This window comes from Macrobrachium rosenbergii, chromosome 40, assembly GCF_040412425.1.
Source record: "Macrobrachium rosenbergii isolate ZJJX-2024 chromosome 40, ASM4041242v1, whole genome shotgun sequence".
Taxonomy (NCBI): Eukaryota; Metazoa; Arthropoda; class Malacostraca; order Decapoda; family Palaemonidae; genus Macrobrachium; species Macrobrachium rosenbergii.
In genome coordinates, this window is record NC_089780.1 from 20,112,666 (window position 1) to 20,130,165 (window position 17,500).

Genomic DNA, 17,500 nt, shown 5'->3' on the forward strand with positions numbered 1-17,500 from the left:
ACATGTGTTTCTGTTTTTGGTCTGATGCTGAAAAGTCTTCTTTCAAGCTGTTCTGGTTTAGACTAGCCTGGAGGCTCTTCAGTTATTGGGTTTGTTTTGCCTCAGAATCAATGTTTACTTTTGCACATGTTTGCTAAATTTCTTGAAGAATGGCTTAGTATAAGATAACTTGTCTTCAGAGTTTAATTTTGCACATGTTCGGTAATTTTCTCCAAGCACAGCTTAGCATAAAGTAAGGTATCTTGTCTTCAATGATTACTTTTGCACGTTTGGTTAAATTCTCGAATTGCAGCTTAGCGTAACATGACATAACTTGTCAATGTTTATATATGCACATGTTTGGTAAATTCTTGAAGTAAATCTTATCACAACATGATACCTTAGTCACAATGTATCACATTTTCTGTGACCTAGAGATTCTGCAACTGTTGTGTATTATTGCCTCAAAATAAATATTTATATTTTCACTTGTTTAGTAAATTTCTTGAAGATAAGCCTAGCAAAACATAATACACCTCGTCACTAATCATTGCATTTTCTATGGAAAAATAGATTTTATCCTTTATATTTACTATTTTTGCTTAACCATTTGTATATGTTTAGTAAAATTTGTTTAGTAAAACTCTTGATGTATAACTTAACATAACATAAAATACATTGTTTCTATGTATTGCATTTTATATGAAAATATGATTTTATCAATTATCATTACTATTCTTGTTGAAAAGTATGTTTATCAAATTCAGCTGAATCTTAGGAACCCTTACCACCAAAGAAATTATCACCACATCTAAAACTAAGTTTCATTTTTTAAATATAATTCATGTACTTAATATCTACACATACAACATGTCCGCGACATGATTTCATGTCACCAGAACATACAAGAAAACTCATTTCCCTTCGTGAGTGTTGCCACTCTGAGGGCAGAAAATTGCTCGGTCCTCCTTTTTTTTTCTTTTTTTTTTTTACACGCGTACGTTCTAAGTTCAGATATGCGTAGCGTACTCGTCATATTGCAGCAAAATTATGCGTCATGTTTTGGACCTTTTTTAATGAATATTTCGTTTACAGAGTTTGTGGTAATTATTTCTCCTACTACTAGTACTGCTGCTACTACTACTACTACTACTACTACTACTGCTGCTTATAATAATAATAATAATAATAATAATAATAATAATAATGGTGAAGATGCACACAAATGTGTAAATGTGAATATATATCAGAGATATATATACAAACATATATATACAAGTGTAAATACATATTTCTAATATACATTTACATTTACATCATTGTGGATTTCTTCAGACTTTTAGTGACTCATGCTATTATGAGATTTTCATGAATAATAATAATAATAATAATAATAATAATAATAATAATAATAATAATAATACTAATAATAATAATAATAATAATAATAATAATAATAATAACAATAATAATAATAATAATAATAATAATAATAATGGTAAATAGTATGCTACTATAACGAATATAAAAAAAGAAAATAGCTGGCAGTTATTAATGCATAATATCTAACATGAAATGGAGAGCTGTTGTAATGAAGTTAAAAGCCTTTGAACAGGAACGATAGATTCCTGAAGGTAAAAAATGAAATTAAATAAGTATAGAAAAAAAGATTTGCCAACGGAGAGATGAAATAAGATAAATTAGAAGGTCATGGAAGAATAAAAAAAAAAAAGAGTTAGAACTCAGATAAGCTAAATAAGATCGCTTGTAAGCCATTTCCAATGGCTTCATTAATAACAGGAACAATGCACGTAATAGGTCCTCATTTTTGCCAACCTACCGTGTGAGCAGTGAGCCACGATGGGGAAGAGGCAGAGAAAAATGAGCAGGCCTGCTCGGGAGATGTTCAGCATCCTGAAATTAGAAATGACTCTTTTAATGACTAGGAACAAATGAGACATACGTAGAGAGAGAGAGAGAGAGAGAGAGAGAGAGAGAGAGAGAGAGAGAGAGAGAGAGAGAGAGACTGAAATTATAACAATTATTTCATCACTAGAAAGAAATATACAGACATCAACCTTTTAATTACATTGACCAAAAAAAAAGAACATAGAGAGAGAGAGAGAGAGAGAGAGAGAGAGAGAGAGAGAGAGAGAGAGAGAGAGAATATCACAATTATTTCATCACCAGAAAGAAATATAAAGAGATGAACCTTATAATACATTAAAAAAAAGGATATAGAAGTAAAGACAGAGAGAGAAGAGAGAGAGAGAGAGAGAGAGAGAGAGAGAGAGAGAGAGAGAGAGAGAGAGAGGGATAGTGAAAATATCACAATTATTTCATCACCAGAAAGAAATATACAGAGATGAACCTTCTAATACATTAAAAAAAAAGAATATAGAAGAGAGAGAGAGAGAGAGAGAGAGAGAGAGAGAGAGAGAGAGAGAGAGAGAGAGAGAGAGAGAGAGAGAGAGAGAATTATTTCATCACCAGGAAATAATACAAGCTGAAAACGTTTCTTATCCTCGGGAGGCAGAGTTCAGGAACATGAATCATGTAAAATGAATAATGTAAATTGCTATAAAACCCAGAACATTCCTCTCCAGTGAAATTTTCCTTATTAAATTTAGAGGCTCCTCTGTTAGGCGATTTATTATTATTCATCCAGCGATGCGACGCTTTAAACTTCCCCAACAGCTTGGAATTGAAAGAAAGCATTAAACCACACGATTTAATTTTTATAAGAGCTCTTTCTCTCTCTCTCTCTCTCTCTCTCTCTCTCTCTCTCTCTCTCTCTCTCTCTCTCTCTCTCTCTCTTGATACGTCTATATTTTTTTCAATGTAATTAAAAGGTTCATCTCCATATATTTCTTTCTGGTGATGAAATAACTGATATTCTCTCTCTCTCTCTCTCTCTCTCTCTCTCTCTCTCTCTCTCTCTCTCTCTCTTGATACGTCTATATTTTTCTTAATGTAATTAATGGGTTCATCTCTATATATTTCTTTCTGGTGATGAAATAACTGATATTTTCAGCCTCTCTCTCTCTCTCTCTCTCTCTCTCTCTCTCTCTCTCTCTCTCTCTCTCTCTCTCTCTCTCTCTCTCTCTCTCTCTCTCACTAAAATATTCTGTCCTCATTGAATAGGATTACTACTAATATTTCATTTTACCTAACACTGTTACTATTTATAGCATTCGTTTTAAACGCACGAACCGTGAATATTAATTAATTTTTCAATAAGCATAAGGGTTTTTTTCTTATTGAATATTATACTTGATGATGGATGTAAAACATGCGTGGTGTTGGACTGATATTGTTTAGCCAATATCTGTGTTCTCAAAAGCAGTTTGTCATAGACCTTAATATTTCGCACAAACCAGTAACAAGGAAATATATGTCTTGTTTGGTCAGTCATTGTACATTCTTTAGCTAATTTTTAATATTCTAATTTAAATATGGACACGAAAAAGGAGAGACACAGTGCAGATTAGAAATTCGTGGCTAGTTTTAATAAACTTGTACGAAAAAAATGGTTAACAAAACAAAATAAGAAATAATTGGCTCGTTTTTTATTTCTATGTCCACGACAAAAACTTCGAACGTATCGCGAAAAAGTTTTGAGGAAAAATGTTCCCGAGCAGAGTTGCTCGAATCAAAAGCGCCGTGCAGAAGTGCAGGTGGAAGTCCGCAAAAATCCCTGCAAACAAACTAATTAGGAACGTGAAGGAAATATCTGGTTGGAACCACAATGTAAGACCAAATGAAATTAAGAGAGGTGATGTTGTGAAAATGTTTTTACGCGGTAGAAATTCTCGTGCTGCATCGCGCAGCCGAATCGGGTCAGATGAACCAAGACACGAGAGCTTGCGGAAGTTCAAAAGAAGAAGAGGAAGAAGAAGATGAAGAAGGAGAGGAGGAGCAGGGGGAGGAGGATGAGGGGGTAGAAATTCTCGTGCTGCATCGCGCAGTCGAATCGGGTCAGATGAACCAAGACATGAGAGTTTGCTGAAGTTCAGAAGAAGAAGAAGAAGAAGAAGAGGGGGAGGAGGAAGAGGACGAGTAGGAGGAGGAGGAGGAGGAGGAGTTAGAATTTCTCGTGCTGCATCGCGCAGCCAAATCGGGTCAGATGAACCAAGATACGAGAGTTTGCTGACGTTCAGAAGAAGAAGAAGGAGAGGAGGAGTAGGAGTAGGAGGGGGGGGAGGAGGAGGAGGAGGAGGAGGTAGAAATTCTCGCACTGCTCCGAGTAGCTGAATCTGGTCATATGAGCCAAGACTCAAGAGTTTGCTGAAGTTCAGAAGAAGAAGAAGAAGAAGGAGGAGGAGGAGGAGGAGGAGGAGGAGGAGGAGGAGGAGGAGGAGGAGGAGGAGGGGAGGAGAAAAGGCTGCGGCACAATTCTTGTAGGATTCCGTAGCCCAAACTATAATAAACGCAAGGGCAAGACTGTCGGATAATCAGTATGGCCACGGTGCCGCTGTTATGGGGAGACGTGACCAGCATCCCAATGTCACTGTGTTTCGTCCTGTTTCAACACTTTCCGACCTGTATCACCCCCCTCCCCCCAATTTCCCTTTACGAGAGACAGAGGGAGAAACCAATTCCTGATATATTTGTCCAAGATAATGAATAGCCTTATTAGACGGTAATTTTGGGGTGGCCAAAGGAACACTTGATTAGGGGCTGCTATAATTAGCAGAAGTTGGACGTGATGTGGAATCCGGACGCCCGCGAAAGGGGTGTATGGGTGGCTTTGAAGACGCCGGGCGTGAAGGAGTGATTATTATTATGTTCGTGATGTTACGAAAAAGAAAACGAACTTTTTTTGGGGTGAATGCGATTCTTGCGCCAGATAATTACCTTGAAGTATTTTAATTTTGTTTTCTTTTTTTTATAGAGAAAAACGGTTTGATCATCGTGATTAGACGGATTTAGTGATGTGCTACGGAAAAAAATAGACGAAATTATATGCTTTTTGCATATTACAACCGTTATAACTCTCACTGACATTGGCTTCATATTTTTTAGAGAAAAATGTTTTATCATCGTGATCAGGCCCCAATTTAACCTAGTTAATTCTTCTAACAGATATCAGGTCGATGGAGAATTTTTTTTTATTATACCAAGGCGGCTTTGTTGTAATTTTGAAATTTACCTCACGGCTCTACAAGTCATACGGCATTCTCGGCTGTGTATTATGTGATTTTTGTTCTTTTTATGTGTCTTTAACTTTATAGATTGGCACAGTTGTACTGGTATCAGCAATGGAATTCCTCCTTTTAATTTCTCCGTAAAGGCTGCAGTAATGATTTGCTCTACATTAGAAAACAATTCTTAAAAAGTATAAGTTCTCACCCGTACGAGAATAAATACATATCCACTGAAATTTCTAACTCCATCTTTCACGACCTCTACAGAAGGCTCAGTCTCTGTAGTCCACAAAGTTAGTAGTTCTTCAGAGAAAAGTTATCCCCTGTCTATCATCGTCAGCATTTTCTATATCACAACCTCAAAACATTCTGAAAATAACATTTTTTTTTCCTTTTGCCTTTCATCGCCACCTCAGCGTTCTTCCATAATGCTCTAATCACAGCTATAACAAGGTTATCATTTTCCTTTCAAACCTTCTAAGTTCAACATTCTTCTATAATACTCTAATCACAGATATAGCAAGGTTATCATTTTCCTTTAAACCTTTTAATTTCATCAATCTTCTATAATACTACAGTCACAGCTATAGCAAGGTATTTTCCTATCAACATTTTAACTTCAGATGTCTTCCCTAATACCCTAATTAAAGCTAGTAATCACAGCTATAGCAAAGTTATAATTTTTATATCACCCTTTTAATTTCAGCATTCTTCTATAATACTCTAATCACAGCTATAACAAAGGTATCATCTTCCTATCAACATTTTAACTCCAGCACTCTTCCATAACACTGTAATCACAGCGAGTGCAAGGTTATCATTTCCCTATCAACATTTTAACATGTACCGAGTCTTATTCATCCACCCTTCATAAAACTTGCAAACCTGGGAGCCATTAGGAGGGACTGAGAATATGAAAAAGAACCCATTCGTCACTCACAGTTTCTTAAATCTTATTGCGTGCACGCTATCTGTTGCGTGAGTGGCAGTTTCTCACGATTTTATGGAGAGCAAAAAAGTTCAGGGCTATTTCTGATAAGAGGTGAATGTTAGCAGAGAAGAAAATGTGGCGATAAGTCCTGGATCAAGGGAATAATATCCTTTTTTTTTTTTAGAAGTGCTTTTTCACGCCTTCAGTAAAGACATGTTATGGTTTTTGAGGCATGGCTTGCCTCACATTGCAATTTATGTGAGTATCTGCTATTTCCAAATACGAAAAACGAATAGTTTACTAGTTTACGAAATCGTATAGAAATGCATGATATATATTTTCTACAATAAACAGATTTCTGTAATTTCTAAATTACTTTATACTACAGTTGTGTAAGATATTATACATGAAATTGTGGTACATATACACATAAATGAGAATTATGCTGAATGGCATACTTAGTATACGTATGCTTCCAAACCTATATAAAACGCTGAATAATCAAAAGAAAAATGATAATTTATAACTGTATATACAAAAACCAATGAGAAAATATGAACTACAGAACAAAAGTGAAGCACGCAGACACGCAAAATATATATATATATATATATATATATATATATATATATATATATATATATATATATATATATATATATATATATATATATAAATATATATATATATATATATATATATATATATATATATATATATATATATATATATATGTGTGTGTGTGTGTGTGTGTGTGTGTGTGTGTGTGTGCTTCTGCGTGCGGTCCTGTATATTAAAATATATTAGGTTTTGTGGTATTAGGTGCCTGTTCACACTCTGACAAGTGTGAATGAAAAAAAATAGTATCACGAATATCGTTCGTCTTCTTTTTTTTTTATAACTATTTTCCGAATAACTGAGTCTGATGAACCTTAAAAGTCTCACAGGGGTCAAGATGTCTTACGTGCTAGAGAAAAGTGGGTCAGTTTAAAATTACTCTTCTAAATCACGGAATTTTGTATTAAGCACTTTATTTTTTGTCTTACATTACTGTGAGGGTATTCTTAGGTTTTTATAGAATTTGATAGATACATATACAGTATGTATATTTCTAGTTTTATTTTACACATATTAAGGTAAGTTCTGTTTATATTTATGTATGTATGTATGTATATCTATATATGTATATAATTGTATATATATACATACATACATATATATATATATATATATATATATATATATATATATATATATATATATATATATATATATATATATATATATATATGCGTGTGCGTTGTGTGCATGTGGACGATTTATTTAGGAATTATTCAATGTGTTTCAGTGAATTTCCAATTTTAAATTATTTTATCTTATTAACCTCATTTCAAAAATGAACAAAACTTTCTTAAAACATTAGAACATTAAGTAATCAACTCCACAAAAACCTGTAAGACAAATTAAGGAGGCCTTTAAGGTAATTAAAAAACACTTTAATCTACGTTGAAGTCTTCTTCTTCTTCCTCTACTTCTTCTTCTTCTTCTTCTTCTTCTTCTTCTTCTTCTTCTTCTTCTTCTTCTTCCATTTCAATTAAGAGACTGAAAGTTGGAGTTGAAAGATTTTTAAAAAATAGGTCTTCGGGATATCTAAGGTAAAGGAGAAAGTCCCTCGTATTTTTACCTCGGCTTTTCTCTGTGAATTTGTGAGGTCGCTGAAGAATTCCAGGATAAGACAAAAGGTGAATTAGCTTTTGAATCCCACAGTCTGTTTGATTGTTAGTTTTGGGCGTTATGTTAATTCATATTATTTTACGTTGTAGTATTATTTGTTATAAGGATGCATTGCTGTGGGATGATGCAATTTGCACTGGAACATTTCCTGGATGAGGTGGTTGCCAAATCTGTCTGTCTGTCTGTCTGTCTGTCTCTCTCTCTCTCTCTCTCTCTCTCTCTCTCTCTCTCTCTCTCTCTCTCACACACACACACACACACACACATGCATATTAACACTTCAGTAACAATTCTCCCTCCCTATTAAAACCTGTCTACATGAACCTGTTTGTAATTAAGACGAATCTCTCTCTCTCTCTCTCTCTCTCTCTCTCTCTCTCTCTCTCTCTCTCTCTCTCTCTCACCCGATTCACCCAAATGGAAACAAAAACCGATCCATTTTCTCCAAAAAACAAGGAAGAAAGGTCAGGAGTGGCACTTGGCGGCATGTATGGAGATGGTGGAGTGGTAAAATGGACGACGTTCCAAAGTGATGGATGAGATTCGCTGGGCCCTCTTAAAAGAAGAGATAGTTCAGTTGTTCCTTTGGTACCATTAATTTGCCTGTGTTGACTAACTATGGTTATTTCAGTAACCTACCTATGGAATAGAATTATGGTTTTTACATTTAGTCATTTCATAACTAAGGTTATTCATGCTGTTTCAGCTTTTAATGAATTGAATATTTGACTTTGAATTACTCAATACTTTTTTTTTATTGAAGGGAAATAATTTTCCTCGAAGAAAATGTCTTAAGTCGACTTTTCCTATTAATGAAATATTGAGATGTTGGCAACATACTCAAGTAGTTCCTACCATCATAATCGAACAGATAATATTATGATTTAGGTATGAAGAGAGAGAGAGAGAGAGAGAGAGAGAGAGAGAGAGAGAGAGAGAGAGAGACAGAGAGAGAGAGAGCACTTCATCCAGGAAATATCCAGTGCTAATATCATTCCAGCATAACATTTCATCCTTTTAAAAAGTTCTAGGGGTTGAAATAACGTAATATTCATTATTTATACGGCCCTGAGCAAAGCCTATCCTAAAAAATTAATAAATACTACACAGCGCCGTACAAATTACGTGAATATCACATCAACTGTCTCACGTTCATATTATTAGAGTCAGCCGAGCATATAATTAGCAAAGGCTTCCCAGTGCTGCCTAGGATGAGAGTGGAATGCCTACGCCAGCATTAAATTACCCCGTTGTTAGTTAACTGGTACAACAAAACCATTCACACGTACCCGGGTATGTGTAATAATTCCGGTTGCAGAGATAGACCTCATAGATTTCTGGATGGTGACATTCGGCCAACGATATAAGCTTTTAAACTGCGTTTATGGAGTCAAACTATACCCGGGAATGGGAGTTCTATGAGGTAATTTCGCAGACACTTATTTTGGCATGGATTTAGATCGTAACACAAATCGCCAATGTTTTAGCATAAAATGTTAATCTCTTTTCGGTAGCGCTGGATTCGACCTGTAAATTCTTGCTGGCCTAATTATAGTTAAACAGATTCATTAGTTTTTTTTTTTATTATTCTTTTTGAAGCTGTTATTGTCATTACGGAAACCCGGTCCGTTCAGATTAAAACAATTACAATTATTACGTTAGGGATAAGTGATATCGTTGATAGTCACCTTAATTTTATTGGTGAAAATAAATAGGTAAGTAAATGAATAAAGACATGAGCCTCAATGGAAACAGTTAATGTACACATTACAAAATATTTTCCAAAGTAGTAGATTTCCACGCAAAATAAATATTTCAGCTGTTTAATGCAATCAATATATGAGTTATAAAAGCTCAAAGAGCATACGTCCACAATCCACACCATGGTAAAAGATCAGCAAGTATAAAAGTAATTCTCTTTATATTAATTTCAACATCAAATTATTTTTTCTCTATATTATGCAGAAGTTTCACCTTATCTTCATATATCATTTCATTCAAAGTTTAAGGTACTAATACTTAATTTCTCTTTCAGGAAATTACAATTGAGAATTTTTCCGCTAGACAATGTACAAAATATATTTCCATATTTTGGGGGATACCAAAAATAATTTAAATCTAGGAAAAAAGGGACTGTGCACTGGACGACAAAAAAAAAAACAGAACTTTTTTTTGCAAAAATAATTTAAGTCAAGAAAATAGGACTGCACTGGAAGACGAAAAAAAAGTAGAACATTTTTTACCAACTAATTTAAATCTAGGGAAAAAAGAGGACTGTGCACTGGAAGACAAAAAGGAAATAGAAAAACAGTAATGAAGAAACTTCACAAACAGAAAAGGCTAAGAGATATTTTCCAGTAGAGAAAATGATCTCAAGTTTAAAAAAAAAAATATAAGAAAATCATGTCAAAAGAACACAGATTCGAGTAGCAGAGATTTGTGCTGATATTGACACGGAGAGAGAGAGAGAGAGAGAGAGAGAGAGAGAGAGAGAGAGAGAGAGAGAGAGAGAGAGAGAGAGAGAGATCTAATCTACTGAAAAAAGTACAATACAAACGAAAGAGAAGATATGATGTCTGGTAATCAAACACACAGTTGGAGAGAGAGAGAGAGAGAGAGAGAGAGAGAGAGAGAGAGAGAGAGAGAGAGAGAGAGAGAGAAAGAGAGAGAGAGAGAGAGAGAGAGAGATCTAATCTACTGAAAAAGTACAATACAAACGAAAGAGAAGACATGATGTCTGGTAATCAAACACACAGTTGGAGAGAGAGAGAGAGAGAGAGAGAGAGAGAGAGAGAGAGAGAGAGAGAGAGAGAGAGAGAGAGAGAGAGGTATGCCTTACATATGCCGCAATGCACCATTAGCAGGAAATATATCCCTGGCTTTGAGTGTCTTCCGGCAGGTTATATATCCTATAATCCTCTGTCAGTCTTCATTATATCCCATTTCTCCTCCTATTTTCCTGTTTGTTTATTACCCTGTGTTGTCTTGTTATTATTTTGCTTTTGTTAGTTCTTTCTCGTTGTAAAATTGTGGCTTTACAAATACACATACACTACTATATGTGTGTGTGTATATATATATATATATATATATATATATATATATATATATATATATATATATATATATATATATATATATTTAATTTCGCGTCTTCTATTCGGTTATTGACTGTTTTTCTCTAATCTAATTGGCATATCTAATTGAGTCTTTTCATTAGTTTCCCCTTTCATACCCAAGTTTATTTTCATTTCTATACTCTAATCACCTCATCCTTATTATCATTTCTATCGCCGCCTCCCTCGTCCTTCCATTACTTTTTACATTTGATTTCCTCTCTTATTCATGACCCAATTTCTCCCTCTTCCTATTTCATACTTGGCCGACTCTTCTGCTTTGGCAATTCTTCGCTTTTTTGTGGATTCCGAGCCTTTGATGCGTCCTCTCAACATCTCTCTCTCTCTCTCTCTCTCTCTCTCTCTCTCTCTCTCTCTCATGCTTCTTCCTCTTCTTCTTCCTCTTTCAAAAGTGATTAAGAACATCAATCATTCCGAGCGATCATTACGCCCAATAATTACCTGATCGGCACAGCTCCATCCTACGTAAGATTCGAAGGATCTCTTCCCTCCTTTCGTAAGAGTCTTCTTACCAGCCTCTTCCTCTTCCTCTCTCTATCCCTCCGGCCCTTCCTCTTCCTCCTCTTCCTCCCCCCTTCGACGCCACTCGACCGATATCCCCGGCCATTGAGCGACTATCGTAGCATCTTGGAACTCGACATGAAAGAACCTCGGCGGAGGGATCCGTTCGTTCCTCAGATTAATTAGTAGTCTTCCAAAATGCTAATGATATATTGGACCGAAGTGTTTTTGATCTCGGGAGGTCAAGCGGTGATGGCCCGATGAGGCGTTTGAACCAGGAGAGGGTAAGGTGTAGGTACTGGTTTCAATGGCGTTATCTCTTTATGCTTGGACGTTAGAGATGGTGACCCCATGATACCTTGATTGGTATAATAATTCAGTTTAATCTAAAGTTGTCTTTTGTCATCGTTTTGATTGTCGTATATTTCAGTAAAGCATTTAGGATATGCATAAAATGATTTAGGATATGCATAAGATAGCATTCAAGCTGACCCCGTGATGTCTTGATTGGTGTATTATTTTATCATTCACAATAATTAATTTTATTTGTCCCTTCATTTCTCTAACGTAGGTTTTGTTTAACCATTCACCCCACTGTTTCTAATTCCCCTCCTCTAAATTTTTACAAAATACCTTTAAAACTATTTATTCTCCTTGCTCATTTCCATACCATTTTCAAATATTTCTATTTTTCTATTTCTCGTCATATTTTCCTTCTCTGTCCTGTTTATTCTACCAATTCATCCCTTTTCTCTGATCCAACCTCTAAAGGCCGCCACTAACGTTTAGTTATACCTGCAGTTATGCCTGTGCAGGCAAAACTGAACCCACTAACTTTCAGTTATACTTGCACAGTTATGCCTGTGCAGACAAAACTGAACCCACTTACGTTCAGTTATACCTGCACAGATATGTCTGTGCAGGCAAAACTGAACCCACTTACGTTCAGTTATACGGCACAGTTACGCCTGTGCAGGCAAAACTGGACCCACTAATTGGTGGGTTCAGTTTTGCCTGCACAGGCCGACTGTGCAGGCGTAACTGCGCAGGTATAACTGAACATTAGTGGGTTCGGTTTTGTGCAAACTGCGCAGGTATAACTGATCAGTTATACCTGCACAGTGGGATCAGTTATGCCTGCACAGGCCGACTGTGCAGGCATAACTACGCAGGTATAACTGAGCGTTAGTGGCGGCCTTAAGATTCCAGGAATGTTTTCATAACGTTTCGTGAATTCCGTCCTTTTCAAATTGGGCTGGATTTTCCAGAGGAATAAATGTTTTGTACGATTGAAAATAGTTTTACACTGTCCTTCACGTGGGGTCGTGTTGTATTCATAGCAGGAAGGAGAGAGAGAGAGAGAGAGAGAGAGAGAGAGAGAGAGAGAGAGAGAGAGAGAGGAAGCAGTGGAAGGCGCTTCGCTACCTGAAATGCCTATGCATAAATCTCTCTCTCTCTCTCTCTCTCTCTCTCTCTCTCTCTCTCTCATCTTCTTTATAGTATATGATTGCGCTATTGTGCTTCATAATTTAATAAAACTAAAACGTTTGAGAAAATATGGAATAAAAATAACTGAATGGCAGATTTGTGTACACATTATTTAACTACATTTCTACATATTTTAAATTATTATTTATCCTTTATTTTTATAACTTTTTCGGATCTTACTTCCTGTGCTTTAGAATTACTGCTTTATTTGGTCTTTATTAACTTTACAACATCAGCATAAAACTAATCACGCTAAGAGCCGTTTATAATTACAATATTAATAACGAGTATTAAAATCACGTTTCTTTCATTATCATTGTTGTAGTAACAATGGTAACCATTTATCCTCATATCTACAAAAATAAATACACTATTATTATTATTATTATTATTATTATTATTATTATTATTATTATTATTATTATTATTGCTGCAATGATAACTATTCATCTTCTTATCAAGAAAAATAAATATACTATTATTATTATTATTATTATTATTATTATTATTATTATTATTATTATTATTATTATTATTATTATTATTATTATTATTATTGTTGCTGCAATGATAAAGATTCATCCTCTTATCCAGAAAAATAAATACATTATTATTATTATTATTATTATTATTATTATTATTATTATTATTATTATTATTATTATTATTGCTGCAACGATAACTATTCATCCTCTTATCCAGAAAAATAAATACATTATTATTATTATTATTATTATTATTATTATTATTATTATTATTATTATTATTGCTGCAACGATAACTATTCATCCTCTTATCCAGAAAAAATAAATACACTATTATTATTATTATTATTATTATTATTATTATTATTATTATTATTATTATTATTATTGCTGCAACGACAACTATTCATCCTCTTATCCAGAAAAATAAATACACTATTATTATTATTATTATTATTATTATTATTATTATTATTATTATTATTATTATTATTATTATTATTATTATTATTATTGCTGCAATGATAACTATTCATCATCATATCTACAAAAACCATATAAACTATTATTATTATTATTATTATTATTATTATTATTATTATTATTATTATTATTATTATTATTTCCTACAGAGAGAAAGAGCCCTCTAAACACAATAATACGAAGTGGTCTAGTATCCAAATGGCCATAAAACCTTTGCCTCCTTCCGCATTCATAAAGTGTGACCAGCCACATCACGGCGTAAATTGTCTGCTGAAATATTCAGACTTCTTGCCTGACCTGGTCTGACCCGGGTCTGAGCCGTGAACTAAACGTTAGTTTATTTCTTTGGTAAGTTTCTTTATGATATGGACACGATTACCCTTAAGTTAGTTCGCGTCTTTAACTTCGTCGTATCTAAGGAACTCTGGTTATATTTTTTGTGTCGCTATTGATGTTAAGATATTTTCTATGGAACTTGGATCTAATGCCTGTCTATTAATGACTTCTATCAAGAAAAACACTACGTTAAATAATAAGTTAATATACCAAGAGGGAAAGATATGAGGTTTGAGGATGTATGCGAACACTGACACTAATTGGCTATGCATTGTTTTAAGGTGAGAAATTTTGAGTGCATGTACATTATATATATAGTACATATATATGTATATGTATAGTATATATACATATACATATATATATACAGTATATATATGTATGTATATATACATACACATAATTTATATATATGTATATATAATATATATATATATATATATATATATATATATATATATATATATATATATATATATATATATATACACACACACACATACACACCCTTTAAAGCAAAAGGTAAACATCACTTATTCATCACTGAAGATCCCACTGAACTCATGATTATTCCCCCTACATTGTTCAGTATCCTCTCTTCGTTTTTAAACTCGTGTATATCATACCCTCAGTACAAACTGGGAATTCAAAATAAATTGCGATGATACTGGTCATTTTATCAAAATAATATACTTAGTTGCTCTATTATTATTATTATTATTATTATTATTATTATTATTATTATTATTATTATTATTATTATTATTATTATTATTATTATTAAAGTTGATATTTCTGTTGATGGTCGTCTGTGTTAGTTTGTTACAGTGAAAGACGGTTATGGGATTTCATTTTGTAGTTGTAGTAATCTGATTTATTTTTAAATTTACGTCTGTCTTAAGGCGTTTAAATCTCGTCAAATACGAGTTATTGCTTTTTTTTACTCTTGTTTTCAGATATATACTATGATGTCAATAATGTTTTAGAGAGAGAGAGAGAGAGAGAGAGAGAGAGAGAGAGAGAGAGAGAGAGAGAGAGAGAGAGAGAGAGAGAGAGAGAGAGTCTGAACTAGTTCTCCATGCGTGTGTAGGCCTATGTGTGTGTGTGTGTGTGTTTTTCCCATTCCTACTCAGCCTTAACATATATTAAACACAAGTAAACCCCTATTACTTCATGCTTATTAAAACCTGCTTGTTTGCAGAGAATTTAATATTGACATTCCATTAAATTGTAGAGAAACCTATTCGTCTGATGTTTGAACTTAAATAATTGTATGGTAATAGCATTTTTTTTTACCTTTCAGTATAACAGGCCCATAAAATAAATACTGTGTAATTCGTAGATATCCGAGGCTTAACATATTTTACCTTACTACCTTTCGAATAATGCCTACCTCAATAATGGGTCAAGAAAGTTACTGGTTGGTATTTCTTGTTTCTTGGGTTAATATGAGTTGGTTCACAAAAAACTTATGTATACTAAGTAATACGTATACATAATAACACGTTATACGTACAGATAATTGCACATAATACGTACATATAATTGCACATAATACGTACACATAAGTACGCATAAAAATATACAGTTACAAATGAAACATACACATTATTACATATAAAACGTAAACATAACTTAAAAAACCGTAAACAGAACTATAAAAAACCTGCATATAACTACACAAAACGTACACACAGTTACACATGAAACGTACGCACATATAATTACACAAAAACGTGCACATAACTACACATAATGTATACGCATAAGTGAACACAACACGTACACATAATACGTATACATAATTACACGAACGATTATTGTTTTTGAGCGTGAACATCCGTGCCAATGAAACAAACAGGTTTATTTAAACTACTATACGTAGTTTGGTGAGTCGCCACCAGGGCGGCGCTGCTCCCAGCCATAGAGCCTTGCGGAACCGCGCGGAAGTCTAGTTATACTTAGTGTTTAGTGCGATTTTTTCCGTTCATTGCCGTCATAATCGTGCGTGGTTGCAGCTCACACTTGCCGAAATGGGTGCAGGAATACTTCGAGAGAAATCGATTAAGAATAGTTTACTGGTAAGTGAGGAATATTGGATTTTATCGACCCGAAAAAATATGATGCTCGCATGAAATGTCTCGTTACCGGTCGGTACGGTTACTCTTTTATGTCTTATATTTTCAGCGTATTATTTTGGATAAACATACGATGGCGACTTCAATTTTGCAATCAGAACGTCATTAACCTTATATATTCCACATAATTTAAAGTAAAAAAACACCTGGGTCATTATTAAAACAGCTTCGTAGTAAGTTGCTACATGGGCCTAGGCCTATAGCTCACCGGTTGTGACAAGCAGCGTCTTTTAGACATGTTGCTGTATTTTGTCAGTCATTAAGAATTCTTTGCAGTAGGTAGGCCTGTAGGATACAATCTATGTCATTCATACCTCAGTTTTAGACATGTAAAAGCAGCGTCAGAGTTGTTTAACAAAAATGGTTTTTATCAAACGTTGTTTCCCAACCACATTCCAAACGTCACACTCGGTGAGAGTTGTTTCAGCACGCCTTAAGCAGACAGTGGAAAACAACTTCTATCATTCGATTCAAAGTGAAAATATAATTGTATGGTTTATGTACGTAACAAATCCTAGTTACATGAATATCGTAGATTGGTAATAGGTAGTAAATGAGATCTGGTAACCAAGGCTAAGCATATACCCTCAAAACCACTCATTTGGTAAGATGCTTTTGCATTTAAACCTGATTCCAAGTACTACCTAATCTCGAATATATAAAAATAATTTCGCTATGGTAAAAGTTATCGAATAATTCTATAGGGGAAAAATAGCCTATGAGAGCGGCAGCAACTAGGAATATCTTGGTCAAGCAAACGCTAGACCTATGCTTACTGATGCGGCAGTATTTTCATCGTTTTGTCCTTATTTTAAGAACAACTTTATTCAAAACAAGTCAGAATTACTTTCATAGTGATCCTTATTAAAAATTCTCTCTAAGTATCGTTCCAAAGTCTATTCACCTAGGAGAGATATTAAGTGTGATTATACAGCACAATGTCTTTCATAGCAGCAACACATTACCTGTTACATCGTTTTAATATACATTATTTCGACCAAATTACATGTTCAGTAAGAAAGCAGGTCTTTATGACCTCATATTTCCATGAAAATCTCGGATCCATCCGAGAATATGAACTAAGTGCATCTATTATGAAACCGTACACGCGTATAAAAGACACGCCATAGTTCAGGTAGGT

At 34.1% G+C, this 17,500-nt stretch overlaps 1 protein-coding gene and 1 long non-coding RNA gene across 5 annotated transcripts in view; one reads left to right on the forward strand and one right to left on the reverse strand.

Annotated features, from left to right (window-relative positions):
* LOC136826220 (limbic system-associated membrane protein-like) overlaps positions 1–17,500 on the reverse strand; it is a 94,130-nt gene that overhangs the window by 26,156 nt on the left and 50,474 nt on the right. The window contains exon 2 of the mRNA XM_067083289.1: positions 1,820–1,893. Coding sequence (XP_066939390.1) covers positions 1,820–1,892 — 73 coding nt within the window. The 5' untranslated portion in view covers position 1,893. The remainder of the gene's footprint in view (positions 1–1,819; positions 1,894–17,500) is intronic.
* LOC136826221 (uncharacterized) overlaps positions 16,139–17,500 on the forward strand; it is a 516,569-nt gene continuing 515,207 nt past the window's right edge. For all 4 annotated transcript variants that reach the window (XR_010849555.1, XR_010849554.1, XR_010849556.1 and 1 more), the window contains exon 1: positions 16,139–16,302. This is a non-coding gene — a long non-coding RNA (uncharacterized lncRNA). The remainder of the gene's footprint in view (positions 16,303–17,500) is intronic.